At 27.8% G+C, this 23,279-nt stretch overlaps 1 protein-coding gene across 1 annotated transcript in view; it reads left to right on the top strand.

Moving 5' to 3' along the window:
- The first annotated feature begins 4,329 nt into the window (after positions 1-4,329).
- The window catches only part of LOC107450708 (uncharacterized), a 37,814-nt gene continuing 18,864 nt past the window's right edge, over positions 4,330-23,279 (top strand). The window contains exons 1-11 of the mRNA XM_043047521.2: positions 4,330-4,538; positions 4,626-4,717; positions 7,017-7,085; positions 9,334-9,373; positions 9,884-9,970; positions 11,537-11,571; positions 13,998-14,078; positions 18,725-18,778; positions 19,279-19,331; positions 20,308-20,341; positions 21,482-21,568. Of these exons, the coding sequence (XP_042903455.2) occupies positions 4,490-4,538; positions 4,626-4,717; positions 7,017-7,085; positions 9,334-9,373; positions 9,884-9,970; positions 11,537-11,571; positions 13,998-14,078; positions 18,725-18,778; positions 19,279-19,331; positions 20,308-20,341; positions 21,482-21,568 (681 nt within the window). The 5' untranslated portion in view covers positions 4,330-4,489. The remainder of the gene's footprint in view (positions 4,539-4,625; positions 4,718-7,016; positions 7,086-9,333; positions 9,374-9,883; positions 9,971-11,536; positions 11,572-13,997; positions 14,079-18,724; positions 18,779-19,278; positions 19,332-20,307; positions 20,342-21,481; positions 21,569-23,279) is intronic.

The raw sequence follows: 23,279 nt of genomic DNA on the forward strand, positions 1-23,279 counted from the left end.
GTGAAGTTCTTTGGTAGAACAAAGCTTTCATAAAGCACAAGCATATATAATAGTTTTCAACCGATTCAACACAAATCGATGAATTTTAATTTTGTAGCATATCTTTTTCGGACGATTATAGGTTAAATTTTAAGTGATAGAATTAAAGTGCGGTATGAACTTCCTTAATTTGAGCCACTCACTGAAAAAAAAAATGCTAACGGTTAAAAAATGACGGTAGCTGTAGTTCACGCTTGATTTAAAATCGTTTGCTTTTTTTCAAACAAATATTGGTTAGCCTGACGCCTAGGGGACTCTAACCCATTGACCATTGGGAATATTTTACGTCAGCACTGTGATAGGTGCAAGTCGGATGCGGAATTCGTATCGATCAACCATCACCGGGATTCGAACCCGGTTCTCTCATTGGAAGACATTGGAAGACAAACGCTCTATCNTAAATTTAAAATTTTACACAAGTTATTATTTGCATTTAAATTACGGATAATTTAACACAATTGATATTTCAATGCAAAGCGCTTCATGTTCCACGTTCTATTGAATATTTTCTTCATTTTTTCCTGAAAATAAATCTTTGAAGTGAACATTACCAGGTCCAAATGTACGCAAAATAGAATAAAGCATTTTATTCAGAACTGAAAGACTTCAGAAATGGTTAGTTGATGTTTTTGTTCGATCAAAAACTTTTTTTCTACCTCTGCAATAATAATTCTGCATAAAATAAATGTTATCAAGGTCTGTGGCTATAGCAGTTGTGTAAAATTTGAAACTTTCATCAAGAAATATTTATTATATTTGGCATTAATTATTTTCGGTTTGGAAAAATAAGGAGACACTGGCGTCCAATTTTGCGCTAAAGGTAAAATCTTCCATACAGGGCTTCTAAACAATTTTTCAAATTTGCACTTTAGATCAAAGAGAAGCAATCCTGGAAATTTCCATTAACAATATCCATTAATTATTAATTTTCGAATTGGAAACCTAATTTGAACCACTTTTTTTAGATTTTCTTAGCACAAATTCTCATAATCTAACAGAATCTTAATTATTAGACTTTTTATAATCAAAAAACACCAATACATTTTCACTTGAAATTAAAGTTAGATAAAATAAGGGACACCAGTGTCGTAACTGAGTAAAGGGTCAAGATTTTAATGAAGTTTTAAATTCGAACTAATGGTAAACGAGTTAAAAGCTTTTAAGGTATTTATCGGCTATAAGAACAGTGTGTCAACTGCTTTTTCCGATTTGTCGCCAACATCAGCATCAGTAACTTTTACCGATAAAATCTGAATTTTAATATCACAATGGTTAAGGTTTAACATTAGGGATATTTTGCAATTTTACTAATTCATATTATTTTTGAATTAGTTACCACAAATAAAATTTCTCAAGATTCACAATATCATATTCAATATCATATTCAATAACTATCATTGTGTATATTATTAGAGATTTAAATTATCTATAAAGATCATGCAAGTAGTGATACAAGTAGTGATAGCGAAAATTTCGCAATCTTTATCTACTGTTGTCCATGATATTCTCCTAATTGATGCACTTTTGTATTGCGATGCATTTGATATCAATATTAAAAATTTTAAATTTTTATTTTCAAATTTGAAAATGTTTGCGTAGTTTGGATAGACTACAATACCCATACCCATGCATTAAAATAAGCATCTGCTATAAATTGCATGAAGAATTTATTTGCAAAAAAGGGATAAAAAAAACGCAATTTACCAAACAGAGTCTCTTAGCATTTGCTGTTAGAAGGAACAAATACTACAAGGTTAGTTTTAAACTCTCTGGAAGGCTGCATTTAAAGAGGAGTTTAATTGTTGAATTTCTTTGCTTACGTAACACAATAAAACCACATTTTCAAAAATTCTTTAAAAATGGAAAAAAAATTTATTTAACTTTTTATTTCAAATTTGAAGCTTAAGTTTTCAGAAATAAAAAATTGGACAAAATTTCTAGTAGTTTCAAAGATTAAAAATTTTAACCACTGTAGGTAAACACAAAATTTACAAAGAATATTAGACTAGAAACTTTCTAAGAATTTAACACTATTGCAAACTTCTAAAATGAGCTACGAACTGATTTTTTACAGACATATTTCAGTTCTAAGTTAATGAAAAACCAAGGGTTTTTAAGACTTTATCTCGTAAGTAGGGGAAGTACGATTCTTTTGCTGACAAGAGGGGAGAAATCAAAATTTTCAAAACAACACTTACGTAATATTTGAGCGCTTCCCAAAGAATCAAAATCTGCTAAGTTAAATTGAGCAATACACACTACAAGTAATTCAATTCAAAATTACAATTATTCCCTAATTCTAAATTTTATAACGCGTCTGGTTTTCTTGATGTAGTTAAGGTTACATTAGCATGGTCTATGTTAAATGCCTGTGCCTTTTCCAATATTGATAGAAGCATTAAGGGCATGAAGTTTAATATTGCTTAATGGTCTACAAGTGCCTCGAAAATGAAACTGCACTAGAAGAGTTGCAAAAAAGAGGAGAAAAACGGTAAGGTAAACGAGTATACTGTAAGGATTGGAAGAGGGGCGTTTGGATGTTTGTAAGAGTTATTCATGACATAAATGATAATCGTTTGACCAAATAAATATGGTAAAAATTCTGAAAAAAAATTAGCTAAGGCACTTAAACTGGTGCGTTTTTGTTTTCTTTAGCAAAATAGCTTTGAAAAATCTCTTTAACCACAAAACAATTATTTTTAAATTATTTTTTTAAGCAATGCACATTTCCTTAATGTATGTCACTTGTTTTCTGAACAACGGGATTTACCAACTCATTATTCAGAAAGGCAGAGAAGGTCAATATCTTTCGACAAGTTCAAGCTGTCTGGCATGAAAACAATTCTTCAATTTTCTACGTACTTTCTATCGTTAGTTAAATAACTTCAGTGAAATTGTATTCTTCGTATTTTTNTTGTTGCAGGGCGCACCCAACACGGTATTCCAGCAAGACAATGCCAGGCCGCATGTCGCACGGCGAACTCTTAACAGCCTGACTGGATTTGACATCCTTCCCTGGCCGGCAGCCTCTCCAGATCTGAATCCCATAGAACACCTATGGGATCTCATTGGACGTGGCATGAACAGAGGACCAATGGCGCAAACCATCGATGATCTGCGCACAGCAGTGGATGTGGCTTGGCAAAGGTTACCTCAGGCAACCATCAATGGAGTCATTGATAGCATGCCTCGCCGGATTGAGGCCTGTATAGCTGTCCGAGGTGGCCACATTAGATAGTGAGTAAATGGCTTTTTAATAATTTTATTAGTCTGTGTTTTTTAATCATTTGCATATCCATCTCACTACTATCGCTCCTGAAATTTGCATGACGCTACGTGCATTATTTCTTGGTGTTGCAATTTCACTTTTGAGGAGTGTAGATAATTATTTTCAAAAAATGCCTGAGTGAAATAAACAAAGCTCTTAAGAGAGAATGAGTAATTATTAAATGACATTCTTGAAATTTCTAAATGTTAAATAAAAACAGGGATTCATAAATTTAAATTCAAAACAGGAAGACGAATTAGAATTTCAATAAATGTGTTTTATAAAACTTAATAGGTAGTCGTCGATAAAGGAGTTTTATATATATATGCACTCACGCACAGACAGTTGGAGAGATCGAAAATAAATTACAAACGAAAAATAGTGTTTTTTTAATACCCTAAGCAAAAAATTGCCATAATAAATTTGTGACAACTGTTGAAGATATTATATGCGCTAAATGCACAAAATTTCGAAAACCTGGTTTAAATATTATATATTTATGTGTGTAGGGGAGGTGGGGGGGGTTGATGTGAGTGAGTGAGTGAGCCTGTGTGTTTATTCAGAAAAAAATCATGTTTCGTGTCTAATTTTCCAATTTAATTAATGGTAAGCACTAATTAGTTAGTATATTAGAAGTTACACTCAGGAACCCTTAAGATTGACAAGAGTGGCGAGTGGAAATCCAATCATTAGAACGAAAGTTATTCCCCGGGTGATATATTGTTTTTTTGCGCGCTGTGCAATGTGCTAAATAAAAATGAGCCACCATAAATAACTTTTCAATCAGTCCCTGTCCTTATAGTATCTTTTTTTACTAGCAGGTTGAAGGTAGCATTCGATTGCGCTAGAGTAAGTGCTCTCACATGCACAAATTGCATTTAGTGAGAATGCTCCCTTAAGCTTTCCTAACCTGTTAGTAGAAATAAGGTATAAGTGTGGAGTCTCAAAATGTATATTAGTGGGAAAGAGCCGTGGAAAATTTTTGGAAAAATAAATAAATAACGGCAACTGTTTTTCAGTGGTTTGCGATTTAACTTTAACTGTGCGGTAAAATTTTGCTTTGTTTTGGACTTTCGCAATCTTCAATCTTGACATCATGTAAAATTATGTAAATATTTCAATCTTTGCTTGTCAGGTAATGTGAAAATGATGTTCGTCTAAAACGTAATTGTCTTCTTCGCTATGACTTTATCCAAAGAAGCAGCGTTAGAAATTCTCGGATTGCCTTCATGTGGGTTAAATTTTAATAAAAATCAAATCTTAGTTTTTGTATTTTGGAAAGTGTTGGATGTCTATTTTATGTTTAATTTATTTTCAGTTGCTTCAAACGATTTTATAGTGCAAAGATATAAATACTTGGCTTTAGAGTGGTTTCCTGAAAAGCACGATAATAGTGAATTTTCTGTTGAGGTAGTAAATTTTATCTGTTTTGTTGTTACTTAGCAGATTTTGCAAAATAACATGTTAACATATCTTTTATTTAAATTGTTTGTATGAGTAATATGTTTTTGTTATCAGCATTAGCGAACTCAAACAAGCCGGAATTACAATAAGTATCGCTAATTAATGTTTGTATTTTATTCATTAATTACCGTTTGTTCTTATTTAATTTTCCGTTCTGACAAATGAAGCATAAAGAGGCGAAATAATAATAATTGCGTCAAAGCTAGCATTTCTGTAACTAATTAGGTGCTCACATCTCTTGAAACATTTTCTAAAATGATCTCTTACCTTTAATCAGAACTTTTTGGATTTTCCTATCTAATCTCTGATTAAATGTGCCTACAAGTTGCAGTATAAATATTATATCTTAACAAGTGTGTCAAATAGCTATATTTATTTTAATTTAACATTCTTACCATTTGTCAACTGTATCATCTGATACAGTTGACAGTACAGTACATCTGATACTTATGTATTAAAGGAGCTGTAAAAAACAATTACTAATGTTCTTAGATATAAAACCAATGTTAGATACCAATAATTTCAGTTGGTACTTCTTAGCAAATTTAGTTTTGCATCACTGGTATTATTTAAAATTTGCATATTTTTTAATGGTCACTTTTAATGCCTAAATACACTGAATATTTATCTACATTCAGTCCCTTTTCATCACTCAAGTCATTTTCTGGTACTTTAAAAGTTTTTATTGTCACACTAATCTTTATAAAAAACTTGTATAATATGATTTTCAACTTAATTTTTTTTTTTTTGTAATTTAAATGATTTTATTTAAAGATTTTTTAAAAAATATCAGATGATTGAAATCATATCAAACCAGGGTTGTGGTTTTGGACAGGACACATGAGTTTTACTGTCTTAAACTGTCCTAAACTGACTAAAACTGTCTTAAAGTGTCCAAAACTTTGAAAATTTTTAAAAGGTAAAAATTTTATATGTTTAACCATTGTAAACATAATAATTACATATATCAATTAATATTTGATACTTTTACTTTAAATTATTAAAGGAAAATAATATAATGTAATGTAATAGGAAATGTAAATAATGTAATAGGAAAAGATTAATAACTTTGGAAGCTGCACAATTCATCTAATAACAAAAGTGAATACCTTATCCTTTAAATATGCTTTTGATACTGATAAATTATGTTTTTGCATAAGGATAAATAATGCAGTATAAAAATATAATAAAATGTTTATGTTTTTGACAAAACATAAACTTTTCTTCATTTTGTTTCTTGTTCAAAAATTAGCCTTTTATTTTTCACATTATTTTTTTAAAATTGTGACATAATTTCAACAAAAGGGTTTTGGACAGGGCGGTTTGAACCCTGGTTTAAGCCGTGATTGATCCATTCTGTCCTAAACCTTGCCAACTCTGTATCAAACCTGTTGCCAAGCAACTAAAGTTGACCTGTGGATTTATTCTATTGAAACAAAATTTATTCAGAGTTCAATTATAAAATTTTGTTTATCTCGATGAGTGTTTTACAGTCATGTGTAAACAATGTTTTTCTCTAACTTAATGTCTTTAACAATTTATTGAAAATGTAAATTCTTTTAAATCATTTCATAGTTGTATAATTTTAAAATAATTTTTTAATTATTTATAGGCATTCTTTTGCAGTAATTATTTTTTAACATTCAAAGAATTTTGTATGAGTTATTGAAGTAAAGGCTACTTTTAAAACAGCAGCATTATGGTTAAAAAAGTGTTTTTGTGGTTGATTATGAGTATTTCATACAGTTTATTTAGCTTTTGTTGAAAATTAAGCCTGAAGAGTCATTTATTTTAAACATAGATATTTGATATTTGGTAGACAAATTTTTTCAACTTAGTTAGCATTTTTGCTTTGAAGCAAAATCACTATCGAAGTTGAAGAAAAAAATGGTATCTATTATGAAAATTAGTCTAGTCACTAGACTCTAGTGTCAAGATGTTGTCCTCGTTATAAAAATAATGCCCTATCCAGTTAAATTTAAATTATTAATATTTTTTGAGAGTTTATTTTTAAAGTCTGTTTCTAAATATTTAAATAAAACACAAAAGACCCTTTTATTATTTTATTTTCATGTCTATAAGCAAGTTCTTATTTTTCTCTATGTAAACAACTTATTCTTATTCATGATTGGTCAAGTATATATTTACAGAAAGAATATTTTGATTTTTCCTTAAATTTCATTATTGTTCATAAAATAGTCTTTTTTAAAATTACTTGAAATAAACTTTTTAATTTTTTTTACAGGTGTTTGGAAATATCACAAGAGCTGCATTGACGTTACTTCAACCTGGCAAAAGTCAGATAATAGATTTGGTAACTCTTATTAATATATAAGGTGTTTTAACTATTTTCCTTTAGACTGTTAGACTTCAGCAAGAAGGTTTATTACAAAAGATGTTCTATTATGTCTATAGTTTTAATTTTAGACTGTAGAATTTGTGAAGATGTATTATTATTTAACTGAAATAAAATTATTATTCAACTCAAATGAGGGTCATCATTTGTTGAAGTCCATGTTTAAGATCAAACATATATTTATGTACTAATTCATTGACAGTAAAAGTATATTTTTACAAATTAAAATAATTGTTTTAATATTTATTTGTTTTTTGAAAAATGATTCTCAATACATTTTCTGTTATAACTCTTTGTAACAACAACTTCAATTATGTTTCGAATTAGTGTTTCAAATTTTTTTGTTAGAATACCTAGGTATTCTAGGAATGTGCATTTTGTAGTTATATATGCTCATAAAGATTAATTTAAAAATATGTTTAAAGCACAAGAGCACAGCTGCCAACTCTTTTGCATTATGCTGATGTTTTCTGAATTTCTGCTTTCAATATCTTCTGCATTTTGGAAAATATACATAATTTTGTACCTTCTTAGATCTGGAATACAAAGTTCCATTTCCTGACTTCTGCTTGCCGAAACATCTATTTTCCCACCACTTTTCAGCAATCATAATAAACAAATATCTTTACCCTCTTCAAAAATATAAAAATGAAATCAATTTTATACAGGCTTGCTATCTGTTAAAGTATTAAAAAAATATTTATATATCCTTTGCTGCTTTTCAAATATTTATTCTGCTTCGATAAGCTCACTAAAAAAAAAAAATTTTATTTTCCTCAAATCTCAATTCTTTTCCATGTTATATATTTTTTTTATTAGATAGGATTAAGTTGCTTTGAGAATTTGATGCTCAGCTTTTATATAATAATCTGTCCTTATTATTCTTTACATGAAATTGGTAAAAAGGAGAAAAACATATGTTAATTTTTGAAAAAGGAAGTTCAAATTATCTTCATCACTAGTGTTTTTTTTATTTTTAAAAGTTTTGATTTTATTATACTAATCATTCTTTGGTTAATTAAATGTCACACAATCTGCAGGATAGTGTTGCCATATGTAATTGACGTTATTTGTCATCTATTTGAAATTTTGTTTTATGCATGTTTAGATGTTTGTTTCTTTTAAAACCTATTATCTGGAAAAATCTATTGTCCTAATTCTGGATATAGGACTTTCCATTGTATTTAGATATGAGAATTGGCTCTCCTGTTTTGTTCAGACAATAACATCTTGGATTTTTGCTGCCATTCCACCTATTTGATGCTGTAGGTCATAAATTAATGCAAAATAGAAAAATGTTAAGCATTTGATAGGATAAAAAAAAAAGTTTATTTTTCTTCCATTTCTTTAAAACGCTATATTCCACTTTTTAAGCTATTCCCCTCATGAAACTCTATATTCCTATTATTATATTTTTGATTTGTGAATAAAAATTTAAAGCACATGAATTTTCTGCATTTTAATTTATTTCTCTTACAAATATATAGTAAATTTTTTGCATTTTAATAAATGAGTGTTAGCAGGTATGCTATGTAATTCACAATTAGTGAATATAAATTATAAATATTTTTTTATATGAAGTTAGTATTTTATTCCTTTGAATTCTAGAATATGGAATTGATATATTCGTATTAAAATGCAATTTAAAAAGAATCTATTTGACAGGGCAAAATTAAGAGAACTAGAGTATTGATTTGAAGCCCTTAAATTTTCTCAGAGTTCTAATCTTTTATAAGGAAAATAAAACCACTTATTGCACAATACCTCAATGAAAGGTTAGGAATTAATAGTAATTCATATTGTGAAATTTGTATTGTTTCTAATTGCAATTTAAGATATGAAGAAACTGCAAAAATACTAACAAAATTTTCAAAACATAGGTAAAAGCAATTAAAATAAAACTGCAAAATTTAAAATTTTAAGCGGCATTTGAGGGTGATCTCCTGGGCAAGGGACCTTTCTACATAATCATCCCATGATATAATGATGACCATGATATATTCACAATTTGCTTGTTATTTCTACAAAATATCTTTTGAACAGAATAATGACAGGTCGGCATCTGTGCTTTGTGTAATTTTTATTGCTTTGTGTAATTTTCCTATATATTTTTTGTATTTAAATGTTATTAATTTTAAATTGTGTACATTACATAATATTATGGATGCATATTCCAGTTGTTAAAGTTAAAATATTTTCATTTCAGGAGGAGATGTATAATTTTTTTCAACATGTGTTCTTTGGTGGTCAGTATTTATTTCTCATATTGATTTATATTTAGAATTTTTAATTAATCTACTCCTTTGCATTTGGTTTCATAATTTTTTTTAAGTGCCTAGAGAATAAAAAAAGCTAATATTTGAATTAAATTAGATTTTTTAAAATTTTGAATTAAGTGTTTTATGATTTAAATCAGATTTCTTTGATTCTCTTAGATACTGTAAGATCTTTAGTTTATAATCATTTTAGTTTAATAATAAGTATAATCATGTTTGAAATATTATTTGAAATAAATAATAAATTTGCTGCATCTGAATTTGCTATCTTAAGTGTTTTTGAAATATTCTTTCAGTTTTTTGCTTGTTTTGTTTTTAGCAATGCTTTTATAAATTATGATATTCTAGTCTCTGTTATTTTGCATGCTTATTTCAACTTTATATTTCTAGGTTCATTTAATATAGCTCTTAATAATGTTCATGCTAATAAGTTAATAATTATTGTAATGATCAGAATTTTTGTGTGATTTATTCTTATAGGTGCTGGAAGACATGATAAAGAAGTAACTGCTGATTGTGAATGTGAACAGGAAGTTAGCGATTCTTCTGCAAATCCTTTTGAAGATGGTTAGCTTATTCCTTGATGTCTAGATGAATATTATTTTTTAAAATTTCTTTATATTGTTAAATATCTCTATTAAATTAAATTAAATTTATTTTATTTGTTATCTTTTTCATGCTGTATTTCAATATTTTGAAAATTTTCTTAATGAATTTTTTTCCATAAAACGTAAGCTAAATGTCAATAAAAATAAATTGTTATTACGAAATAAATGATTGTCGGGCAGGAATTAAGGTTACAGATTTTCTTCCGCATTCTTTTTTGTTAAAAAAATCTCTCTAGAATCAATACTTTAAAAAAAAAAAAAAATCTATTTTGAACTAATATGCGATGCATATTTTTAATACAAAAAATCTTTCAACAGCCAAATTTTTGTTCTCCTTTTCTTAATAATAATAAGGTTAATATGAGGTGGTGCATATCACTTACTGTAAATCTTAGAAAAAATAAACATTGAGTTACGCAAAAAGAATTTATAGGAAGTATTTTTTGTATACTCTGACTAATTTTTTTTTTTATTACCGTTTATTCCGGCGCATAACCCGCCCCGGCGTATAACGCGCACCCGTAATTTCTAATACTTTTTTAAATTTAGGAAACCAGAAAGCCTTTTAGTGTGGGATATGTTTAGGACCCACCTTACAGTTAACACAAAATTTTTTTTGAAAGAATGTATCACCGATATGGCAGTAATTCCGGGCGGATTGACACCATTAGTTCAGCCATTGGACGTCTGCTTAAACAAGCCATTTAAAGCCAATTTTAAAAAACAATGGAACACTTGGATGTTGGAGAGCGAGAAAACCTTTACGAAAGATGGACATATGCGTCATGCAAGTTTGGAAACAGTATGCGAATGGATATTAAAAGCATGGGATGAAATTAAGCCTGAGATGGTTAGAAAATCATTCAAAAAATGCAGCATTTCAAATAATCTGAACGGATTAGAAGATGACACAGATGACGAAACAGATTGTGATGACGTGCCTGAAGAAATAACGGAAGACGAATATAATGAACTATTTATGTAATAACGATAATCAATAAAGTATATAGGTAAAGGTATGTTATTTCTTCAAAATTAAAGTGTTTTTCTATATTTAAATTTTTTTGATCTAAAATTTTTAATATTTGGCGTATACCGTGCACCCGTATATTCCAATGTTATTTTTTGTATTAAAAGTGCGCGTTATACGCCGGAATATACGGTACTTTAAAACTCATTGACATAACCCATTAAGCCTATTCGTTATATGTTGAAGTAAAAAGTTTTTATGATTGTTTCAAAACTCCACTCACTTGACATTTTTTATATCCTTTCCTTCACATGTTTGATAACAAATAATAATTTTAAAAGAAGAAAACACTGAGCTTGAAAACAATAATATTATTCCAAGTGCTTATGTTTGTATACCAGCTTAGCATTACTTTTATTGCTATATGCATTTTGTATGTAGATTTTGTTTACTTTTGTACATTTACCAGCTTACCCTTAACATTTATTGTAACTATAGTTAAATCTATTACATTTAATAGAAGTTTAATTTGTATGTGTATATTTATTATTTCAGAATTCCGACGTATTATTGAAAAAGAAGAAATTAAGGTAATTTTTTTCTCCAGAAAATATTTTTTTTTTTTTTTTTTTTTTTTTAAAAACTTTGACAAGCATTTTTATTACTTTATTTACTAGTTTCATTGAAATACAAAATTATTTTCTTTTTATTTACAACTACCAATCTGATTAATGCTCACTGCTAGCATGATTTCAAGTTACTTGTTCATCAATATCAACCAAACTATTGAGCAGCTGAGTAATGAAGGTTACATATATTTTCATATTTTACCTAATAATATGTGTATATATTTACCTTAATGAATATTATGTAAAGAATGGATCTCACCAAGTTTATGATATTTTATTGGATTGCAGATATGATTGCTTCATTCAAATTTTTTATTTGTTTATGAATTGATTGTATTTGTTAAATAATTTATTTTTTGAGTTTTTAAGTATATTTTTGTTAATCTAATAGACACAGTAATTAGAACAATTACATTATTTTTGTAGCTAACTGCAACTACTTAATTATAAGTGTAATTAACAACTACTTTTTTTTAATGCTGAGACTGCAAATTACTTTAAAAATGTAGTTACTACTTTTAGGAGATAAACTTTGCTGAAGAACTTAATTTACACCCGTGTTCAAAATGATTTGAATGAAAGAAATTCACATATTTAAACATGAGAGAATTGTTAAGAAATTTTTATTCATTTTTACACGATTCAGTGTGTTCTAAGCTATTTTATACAAATTTGTTCTTTTAACCCTCATTTTTTCATACCTTTCTGAACGGCAAATTGAAAAAATTTTAGAAAATTTCTAATTATTTACAATTTTGTTAAGTTTTATGATGTGAAGGTGTGGTTGATGTGTTATGTCAGCTATTACTTGCAATAGCTAGTTCAAGTATTTATAATACATAATTCTTATAATTGCTTTGCCACAAAGGCATCCTCATTGTATCTGTTGATTTACTCACAAAGATTTGTACCAATCAGATTTGAAAAGTTAGTAGCATTAGAACTTTGTTTCTTTACTAAACTATTATTAAAATACTAGCTACTGTTTTTTTGTATAACACTACTATCTACTCTATTTTAAAAAGAAAAAAAGACTGCACTACAAAAGAATAGCCACTGCAGTAGTTTTACTATTTCCAACTACTGAATGTAGACCTATTAAATATAGAATTCTTTCATTTACTGATCCTTTACAATAGTGACCGAATTTTCTTAATTTCTTCTCTTGTGTTTCCATTGGATGTTGATTTTATGGATGATTCAAATGCAATTCTTTTTTGAGGCTCTATTTTTGTTACTAAAATTTCAGGCATCAAAAAGCTCTTAGGGTTTTATTTATTTTTTCTTCCAAGAAGTACTACGTTTCAAGGATTCATCTTTTTTTTCCGAAAAAAAATATGTTTTTCTGTTACATGTTAACTAAAAAAACAAGTTACTATTCTGAATAACTTTCGTTCAATTTATTAGATTTTTAATTTGAAAAGTGTTCTTATAGTTATAACGTTTCGTTATTGACAACATTAAATGATTTCCTCATGTTATTAGCTGACCAAATTCATTTTTATTAGATTACTTTAGCATCTACCTTATGCACAATAAAATGGGTTTAAATAAACTTGTCACTCATTTTGCTTGTACTGTTTCCTTTCATGATTGTTGCATTTATTGTGCATATCTTATTCATCTTGCATTCTTCTTCATATTAAGTTTATCCTATTTGCTTATATTATACTTTATACTTATTATATTATACTTCATATTTAGTTGCTTACTAAGAAGTACGTCTTGTATTCTTCAAGATGTTTAATTTTAAAAATATGTTGTAGTCCTTATAACTATTTCACAATTATATTATGTTGTCATTAGTCTCCAGCAGATGAACCCTTGTAGTCTTCTTGTGGCCAGAGTGTGTTACCTTCACAACCTGTGGCTATCTTCTCCATTTTGGAAAAAAGTGTGTGGCAAATCAATTCTAATATTTAATATGTGTACGTCACAAGGTTCTAAGATTTGCCCTCAAATTTGCTCAGTAATTAGTGCTGTCTATCATTTAAATTATAAAAGTGGACAAAGAAACTAACATTATCCGAACAAATAAACTTTCACTTTAAAGGATTTCGATTCTAGATCGTCAAAATAAAGGGGAGGTTGCTGCAATCTGGAAAAGATGGTCCGATCAGTTCAGTCAAGAGAACTGTTGAAAGTTAGGGCCTCTTAATGTTAATTTTGCTTTTTGGATCCTAAGATTTTGGAATGTAATTATAAAATTCACTTATCTGAAGATAGTTATATAATTTTGCATGAAAATTCTGACATTTGACAGGTTTATGTATATATATATATTTTGTTTCTTTGTACAAGGAACTTATGATTTATATATTTTCACTGATAATTAAAACATTATTAAGAAACAAGTTATTTTAAAATTTTTTATTTTTAATCAATAGGCTGCAGGTAGAGCGACTGAATTGATTCTTGAAGAAGAGGAAGAAAAAGCTAAGTCTGAAAGAAGGAAAGCTAAAAAGAAGGTTATTTTTAATAGAATCTCCTACGCCCAATATAATTTTTTTAAAAATGTTTTTATATATTTACTTATCTGTTCCAATTTCTGTAAGTTTTATTAAAAGTGTGTGTGTGTGAACATTTCAAGGTTGCTGAAATTAAGTTTTCTCAACTTTAAAATCTATGGGAGGTATTAAAGAATTTCAATGTTTGAGTTTTGAAAAAAAAATTAGTTTGTTTTTTCACATTTGCTTACATTCTGTAATGATTCTGCAAATAAAGGATAATATTTTTGTTAATATCTTTAAATCTTATGAAATTTAATGAGTTTATTTAAATGTTTATGAAAAATGTTGTTCATTATGTTTATTGTTGCTTTTAAAGATTGTATATAGTTATTAATTTAATGATATCTTAATAATAAAAATTTAAAGTTAAATTATTAATAAAAATTTAAAGACTGTTCTGAAACATAGTTTTTGTATTCTTTGAGATAAGTTTTTATTATGTACAAGCTTTTTTTTAACGTTCCATTTTAGTTATTTTTTCTGAAAATAACTATTTCTTACTCATGCCAAAGCTATTAAGTTAAACTCTTTTTATTGTTTTAAAAAAAACTTCAATATTTTGAGACCAGAATAAAAAAAATTTCTGCAATCATAATAAAAATATTAGAATGTATAGAAATTAAAGTTTTGTGACTTAGACTTTTATTTGCAACTTTTTTTTCTTCTAATTTTCATTAATTTTAGTGTAGCATTAAAAGAAGTTTTATTGATAACAATATGACTTCAGCCTGTCCCATAATGAATCATGGCATACCCCTGTCGCTTTACTTGTACCCATTATTTTTAACCATAATAAAAATAATACCTACTTTATGACTGGTATTCTAGATTGCGCTATTAGGTTGAAAAAGGTGGTTAATTTTTCCATTTTATAAAATAAATTTGTGGTTTTTTTTCTTTAGCATGTCACTTAATTGAAAAAAAACTTTTTTCTCCCAGTTTACCTTTATTGGAATTATATTTTGTGTTTTTTGTCATATTGTTTAAAATATTCATTTGATAAATTTTTTTTTAAAAAATGAAATAAATTTATTATTATTTAATTAACTATTTATACTTTAAAAATCTTATATAATTAATTGTATAAAATAACTGGGCATTTCTTTTATTATTTACGAGCAAGTGGGTGTAGCTAGTGACATGTGAAAAATGGATACGACATAAGAATGAATTATAGAATATTGACCAATAAGACAGTCTTTCTTAGGGGAGCTGTCTGATATAGAAAGCAGTACATTAAATTTAAAATAGTGATTAGTCATATTCTCTATTTCATCATGTTGATGCATTCTAATGCTTTATGAAGTTAAATGTTTTTCATACTGTGATTTTAATCGAAATGAACTTTATGATAACAAGTTATTTCAGAAATTTTTTTTTAATTATCTAACTTTTGAATCACTAATTTTAAAAAGCTTAATTGTTTTCTGTTAACGATTAAAGGTACTGCTTTTATTTGTTTTATTATGTGCAAAAACATGCACATTTTCAACATGAAGTTAAAAAGTTGTACACATTCTGGCATTCTGTCCTTAATTCTATTGTATATTTGCTTTAAGATATTTGAATTTTTACATGTATCTGTTATTACTAGACAGCGGATTATATGCACTAAAAAACGGACGAAATATGCATGCAAATATGCACTAAAAAACTTGAATATATGCTCTTAAAACTAGAAATATGCTTTAAAATAGAAATTAAAAGTTCAACTTATTTTAATACTACTACTTACTTTTTCCAACAAACACAGCTAAAACATTTTTTTGTTAAAAGGAAGAAAATCAATATATTTCTTACTTGAATCTACACATTTCTGAAGAAAAAGCCTAAAACTGAAGTATGATAAGTGAGAGAAGAAAAATCATCGCATTTTCCGGAAAGATTTCATTAAACTGAATAATTTTTGTTGCAATACACAACTGTTTTTCCAAATTTTCAAGGGTGAATTGATGTCGTCGGTCATCAAAGATCATTTTGAAAGCAGAAAATGACCTCTCCACGTCAACCGATGTTATTGGACAACACTTGTACAATTTCGTACTCATTGGTTTTACTTTTTCTGGAAGTTCAGTTCCGTTTCCATTAAGAAAATCATTTATCTTCTTCACTGCTGCAAAACCCGAATTTTTGTTTTGAACGAAACACCATTTTTCTTTTACTTTCTTCCCAACTGAGTCTGGAAGAGCATTGATGCACTCTTGAATTCTTTCAATTTCGGATATGGCCTCAGCCAGGGGAAGGCCTCGTGTTTCGAGCTTTGTTATTGCTCCACTTAAGAAAGAAAAGTGAGTGTCAATTATGGCCAAGTCCTTCTGCAAAGAGATATCCTGTAGTAATTCTTTTGTGACATGAACTGAAGAAGCACAGAAAGTGTCAATTGCATCTACAACTGACTTTATTGCATCAAAATTATTGGCGTAAAAACGTGCAGCTTCAATCCATGTACCCCACCTAGTTATCACAGGTTGTGGAGGCAAAGGCAAATCAGGATACATTTCTTTATACAATTTTATGCGCACAGGTGCCTTGAGAAAAACTTTCTTGATACTAGAAATTAAATCATTCACAGAGGAGAATACTTCTCGAACAGTCTCAGCCAGTCTGTGAACAGCATGAGCCAAACATGTAATATGAAGCATTCTGGGATAAAAAATTTCCAGTGCTGCTGCTGATTTGACCATATACGGAGCGGCATCACTGACAAAAATCAAAACATCTTCAGAACCATCTCTATCAGAGACCATAATAATCTGATATAATCATTGACAAACCTTGCTGTGGTTGAATGATTGACTTTTTCAAGGGCTTTGCTTGCTAGAAGATGTGGTCGAGTAGGAATATTTTCCATTTTTCCACAAATAAAATGAGCAATATAGCGATCGCACTTATCTGTCGTCTCATCGACTTCAATCCATATAGGGCCATTTCCAATATCTTGTCGAATATCATCCAATACTTCGTTATATATCGGTTGAAGGTAGTTCTTTCTTAAAGTCGATTCATCGGGAATGATCTGATTGGTACAATATTTTTTTAAAAACTGTCTTAAGTTTGGATTATTTAACTTTTTTAAAGGAATATTGCTGCTTACTAAAGCTTTGCATAAATCAATAGAAAAATCACTTTCCTTTTTAGCTGCTTGAACAGGAATAGTTAATAAATTTTGAACAAATCCTTTTGTATTCTGCTTTTTCTTCGCGGAGTGAGCATTAGTCTTTATATGTTGATCGATTTGGTACTTTTTTTCACAGGAAATGTGTTTTTGACAAATCACACAAAATACTATTTCCCCATCGGTCGTAAAGTCCTTCCCATAGTCCGAAATCCATGTCTTCATTAAATTTGATTTAGTCGACTTAATTTTTGGCATATTATAAAATTCAGCAGTCAAAAATCACGTTCGAAGCTTCACTAACTACGTATTCAACTGATGGATGTCGAAACTATCTATCTATCGGATGGACTATCGAAATATGTTAGAATAGCAGCTCTCTCCGAAAATGTATTCACTCCACCTTTTAACTAATCAATCACAGGAAAGGGAGGTCATTTTCTACCTACCACAGAAGCCTTATTTTTCCCACACAGATTGACAATTATTTATTCCAGGAAAAGACATCCCTTCATAGAATATCTGACCATCCCTTTCTGAGGTTTCTATGACGAATGTCTGTTTGGGTGGGCCCTTTGTACCCCCCTTCCCGACACACACCTCATTTCTACATCTTTTTCACGTGATTGCAATCACCCCCAGCAACATCAATCCAGCTGACCCTTTCAGTTGATAAAGAACGACAAAACAAAATTTAAAGCGTTCCTTATGCTAACATAAAAAGAATAGTGATGTGGTTTTAAGAGAGAAAAGCCGTGAAATGCTGAAAATATGCATTTATAAGAGCAAATATACCTTTTTATGCATTTATATGCACAAATGGCATAAAGTGCTAAAATATGCAATTGCATATGCACGTATGCAATTGCATATTATCCGCTGTCTAGTTATTACCATCCATGTAACAGAACTGTTTGTCCTTAAATTATTTATTTTGCATTTTATATTTGTATAATTTTTTATTTTGTATTACAAAAACTTAGTTTTATTAGTTTTTTATAAAATAAACAATTGAATTATAAGACTTTAAATTATATTAGTAAAAATGAATAATATGTATTCTATGTCTGAAAAATTAGACTTAACTCAGACTTTTAATATTTGTTAAAAATAAAGAAAAACTAAATAATTTATTTCATTTTTCACTTAATTTATTTCTGTCATCTAATTATAAACTTTGAAACTGCACACAAAGAGTATATTTGTTGAATTTATACATGATTTATGACTTAGGATAGAAATGACAAAGATTAAAAAATTTTTTGCAAAATTTGAAAAATTTACCCTTATTATCACAAAAATAATTGTAGATATTTTATAAACATTTGTAGTGCACATGTTCTGCCTTTCTAAAAAAGGAAAATCTGCACCTTTTGTAAAAAGTTGAAAAATTTAAAATTTAGAAAGGCAAAATCACAATTTCAAGGGATACTAATATTTAATTTCATATTTAAATTTTATAGTGAAATAATTTAAGTCTTTATTTCAGAGACGTAAGGAAAGAAAGAAGTTAGAAAAAGTAGAGCCGAAAAGCAAAGCTGAGGTATTTCTAAAATTATTATTTTCTAACATGTTTACTGTCAGTTGTTTTTTAATGAAATATTTATACAAAAGAAAAGATTTTTTTTTAAAGTGCTGTTATGTAAATGGTTTTTATTAAACATTTTATTTGTATTTAAATTTTTCCTCATAAGATCCAAATTATACTTTTTTTTCTCCTGAAGATTTAATCAAAATTGCTTTAAGGACTCAAAGAAATTACGAAAATTGATTTTGATACCAATAATAAAAATATTAACATAAATTTCGTATTGAAAGTATGTAACAATATTCAACAACAGTATTTGAAAATGTCTTTGTTTAGTTAAAAGGCATGAAAAATTGATAAGTTATAAATAGTTTAATTTATTAAATAATCATGGTTATTTGAATTAAAAAAAAATTGGATAATAAATTTTTTTAGACTTGGATTATTAGTGATATGTACTTACTATAATTTGTAAGTAAAATAGCCTTGAGAATGATTTACCATTTGTTTTTTAGGAAAGTGTACAAAACAAACAATCCAATGATGCTCCTAAGAAAAAAGCTAAAAAGTAAGTTAGTTATGATTTTTTTTACTACTATAAAATTATAAATTATTAATATTAATAATAAATAATTTGTTTTTAAGTTATGTAAATGTATATTAGGGAGAAAAATTTCTTAGAAACTAACATAATCAAAATGGTTTTGGTCATCTCCCTTAGATAACCAGTAGAAATGGTAACACATTTTAAAAGTAAGAATAAATAAAATAAAAAATTGTTGCTTTATTTCTGCTTGAAAAACCATTACCATAATTAATATTCTATGTCATGCTAATTGTAGAATTAACAAAAGTAAGGTCTTGTAAAATTAACAAAAATTAGCATAGATCTTTATATAACAACACACTAACTGATGGGTGGCTATGGCGCAGTGGTTAAGACGCTGAATTGTCATTGTGAAGAAATGGATTCTATCCCAGAGTATTTCTGGTGGCTTTTGATTGATGTGTACCAACTTTTCTGTGAAGTAAAGACAGCCGATGGACAATGGCAACATTACCACCATCGTCTCATTGGTCTTAAAATTGTGTAATCATAAAAACATCTGTGAAGCCCTTGAATGGCAATTTACTGTTGTGGGACTGCTGGCAAAAGGGTAAGGGATGACAATGTACTCTGCTGCAGAAAACATCATTCACTCTGTTGTTAATTTTTCTTCAAAAGATTCTTCCTTAAAGGTGTGACAGCCTTCTCAAAAGATTTTGTTAAAACTACTCTTTTGTTGGCTATGGTCTTTTAATTATTCACTCTCGGGATGGCAAAATCTCTTTCTGGGCAGCTAACCGGTCTGTGATAGGGTAAGCTCTTATGTAATATTTAATTATTGGCATAATTTAATGAACTGCAAATTCATAAACATCCTTTTTACTGTTTATAAGTTAACATACTTTTCAAAGTTAATATTTTATGTGCTAATTTTGTAAGCTTTGTGTGTTTTTTTTAAAAATTAGATGAAAAATTATTATATTTTTAATCCTTTTAGGGGTGAAATTCTCAAAGTTTCTGATTCTGAAGAGGTGAGTAATTTACAGTAATTATTTGAATAGATTGCCATTTTATTTCTAAAATATTTGACTTGTAGATGATTTCTATTTGTGGATGTTTTAAGCTGTAAGGATTAATTTTCTAAAGCATTGTATTAAAAGTAATTTTCTTTCTGTTAAGATAGAAACCAGATATTTTGATTGTTTTTAAACCGTATGTCATGATTAGACCGGAATTTTTTAAGATATACAAAGTCTCATTCCTTTAAAAAAAAAAAATTCATTATAACTAAGCCAGAAACTCAATCGTAAGCAAGATTTCATTCAAAAACTTTTTACACATTATTTGAAACATATATATTGAGAAATTGAAAGGCAAATTTTATTTCAGTTTAAATTAAATGTTTAACACTAAATTAACACGACAGAAGAATAAATAAAAAATTCATTGATATCTGTATTGATAAATTTTTTATGTTTATGTTATTAAGAAGGTGCAATATAAAAGGTAAAAGTGTTAATCAAAATTCATATAAAAATAATCATAATTCCAAAACAGTCTTAAGGTATTAAAGAAAGACCCTAAAATATACAACAATGTGCTCTAAAATGTAAAAAAATAAAAATTTGTCATAAAATGTATCGCAGTTCCCTAAAATGGTACATTTTCTTTTTTCAATGAAACAGGTAAAACGTGCAACATACCTGTACCAATTTGTGAATAAATCCTTTAAAAAAATTTATTTTGAACTAATTAAGAAATTCATACAATTATTGAAATTATGCAATTATATTAATATTAAATTTTTCATTGCTAATGCATTCAGGGCTTAGCACTTCAAAATCGCCATAGTCTGTGTCAATAACTATAGTGTTATGAAAAGTGGGACTTTTTAAAAAAAAAAAAAGTGTTTTTTTCTTTTTATGCATTTACATTTTAATGTAAGTATTGGAATTTCATGAAATAAGATTTTAAGAAAAAGTTTCATTTTATATGTATAAAAAATTATAATTAGAACGTATAATTTTCTAAACATTTCACTTAAAATTGACCTCAATTCTAATAAATCCACATTTCTTATTTATACACTTTTTTCTTGCTATAGTTTCATATAATATTTCATTACCACATATGTTTTTATTAGAATTAATGAAATGTTCTTTATGTTTTAGGATCTAGATCCATCTAGTGCCTTTGTCTCAGTTGTGGCAAAAAAGCATCGTAAGCAAATTCCAGGATTACAACTTAAGCAAGACATTGTCCTCGATATTAATAATCACTATTCGCCGGACTTGCCATCGGATGTAAGACTTTTTTGAATTGTTGTATGTATTACTAAACTCAGTATTATATGACAGTTAGTGTAGCAGTGGATTGGCTTTCTAAAATGAATTAAAAGCAGGCATAAGATTTCTCTATAGACCTGCAATTTTCTTTTGTTTTTATTTTTTTATTAAATTTATTCTGTTTTATATGTATTTTCTGTATAATAATAATTTTATAATTTATAATAATAATTTTATAATAATATATAATTTTATAGTAAATAAAAAATAGCTACACAGTTCAAAATTAACTATTTTTAGCGATTATATAATACAGTTGTTATAATATACAGCGACTCCAATTGTTATGGATTCTACATAGTTTCAGAAAAAAAAATTCATAATAGCATAGGTAATGTATTTATATTTTAATAAAATAGAATTAAAAGAAATTTTGTCCACCTTTAAGCATAAATAATTTAAAAAGATGCANTGCCATTTGCTCTCCTCTGAAGAGGTGAGTAATTTACAGTAATTATTTGAATAGATTGCCATTTTATCTCTAAAATATTTGGCTTGTATATGATTTCTATTTGTGAATATTTTAAGCTGTGAGGATTAATTTTCTAAAGCATTGTATTAAAAGTAATTTTCTTTCTGTTAAGTAATTTTCTTTCTGCTCTTTCAATTAATAACCATAGAAAACAAGTTAACAATAAGTAACTAGCAAAAAAAATTAACAGTCTTGCTTAAACTAACATCTTGCAACCTAATATGAGTTATTTGTCATCTTATCTGCAGCAACAGAAGTCACACTGATGTTACTTTAAGTTGAATTACCCCTATAACTGAGACATTGCAAAATGTATTTTTTTTTTTCAATATAAATAGTTTTGAGTTGATAGTATTTAGTATTATTATTTTCCCAATAATCACGAAGTCAAAATTACTTGACGGCACGTCTTTGACATCATTAAACAGTTTTTTAGAAAATATGGCACATTGGTGTATAAAAGTTCGCCACCCCTGGTCTAAGGTATTAAAGAAAGACCCTAAAATGTACATATATAAAACAATGTGCTCTAAAATGTAAAAAAATAAAAATTTGTCATAAAATGTATTGCAGTTCCCTAAAATGATACATTTTCTTTTTTTAATAAAACTGGTAAAACAAGCAACATTACCTGTACCAATTTGTGTATAAATCCTTTAAAAAAATTTGTTTTGAACTAATTAAGAAATTCATACAATTATTGAAATTATGCTATTATATTAATATTAAATATATTAAATTTTCCACTACTAATGCATTCAGGGTTTAGCACTCCAAAATCGCCATAGTCTGTGTCAATAACTATAGTGTTATGAAAAGTGGGACTTTTTTAAAAAAAAGTGTTTTTTTTCTTCTTTTTATGCATTTACATTTTAATGTAAGTATTGGAATTTCATGAAATAAGATTTTAAAAAAAAGTTTCATTTTATATGTATAAAAAATTATAATTAGAACGTATAATTTTCTAAACATTTCACTTAAAATTGACCTCAATTCTAATAAATCCACATTTCTTATTTATACACTTTTTTCTTGCTATAGTTTCATATAATATTTCATTACCACATATGTTTTTATTAGAATTAATGAAATGTTCTTTATGTTTTAGGATCTAGATCCATCTAGTGCCTTTGTCTCAGTTGTGGCAAAAAA

This window comes from Parasteatoda tepidariorum, chromosome 10 (genome assembly GCF_043381705.1).
Source record: "Parasteatoda tepidariorum isolate YZ-2023 chromosome 10, CAS_Ptep_4.0, whole genome shotgun sequence".
Taxonomy (NCBI): Eukaryota; Metazoa; Arthropoda; class Arachnida; order Araneae; family Theridiidae; genus Parasteatoda; species Parasteatoda tepidariorum.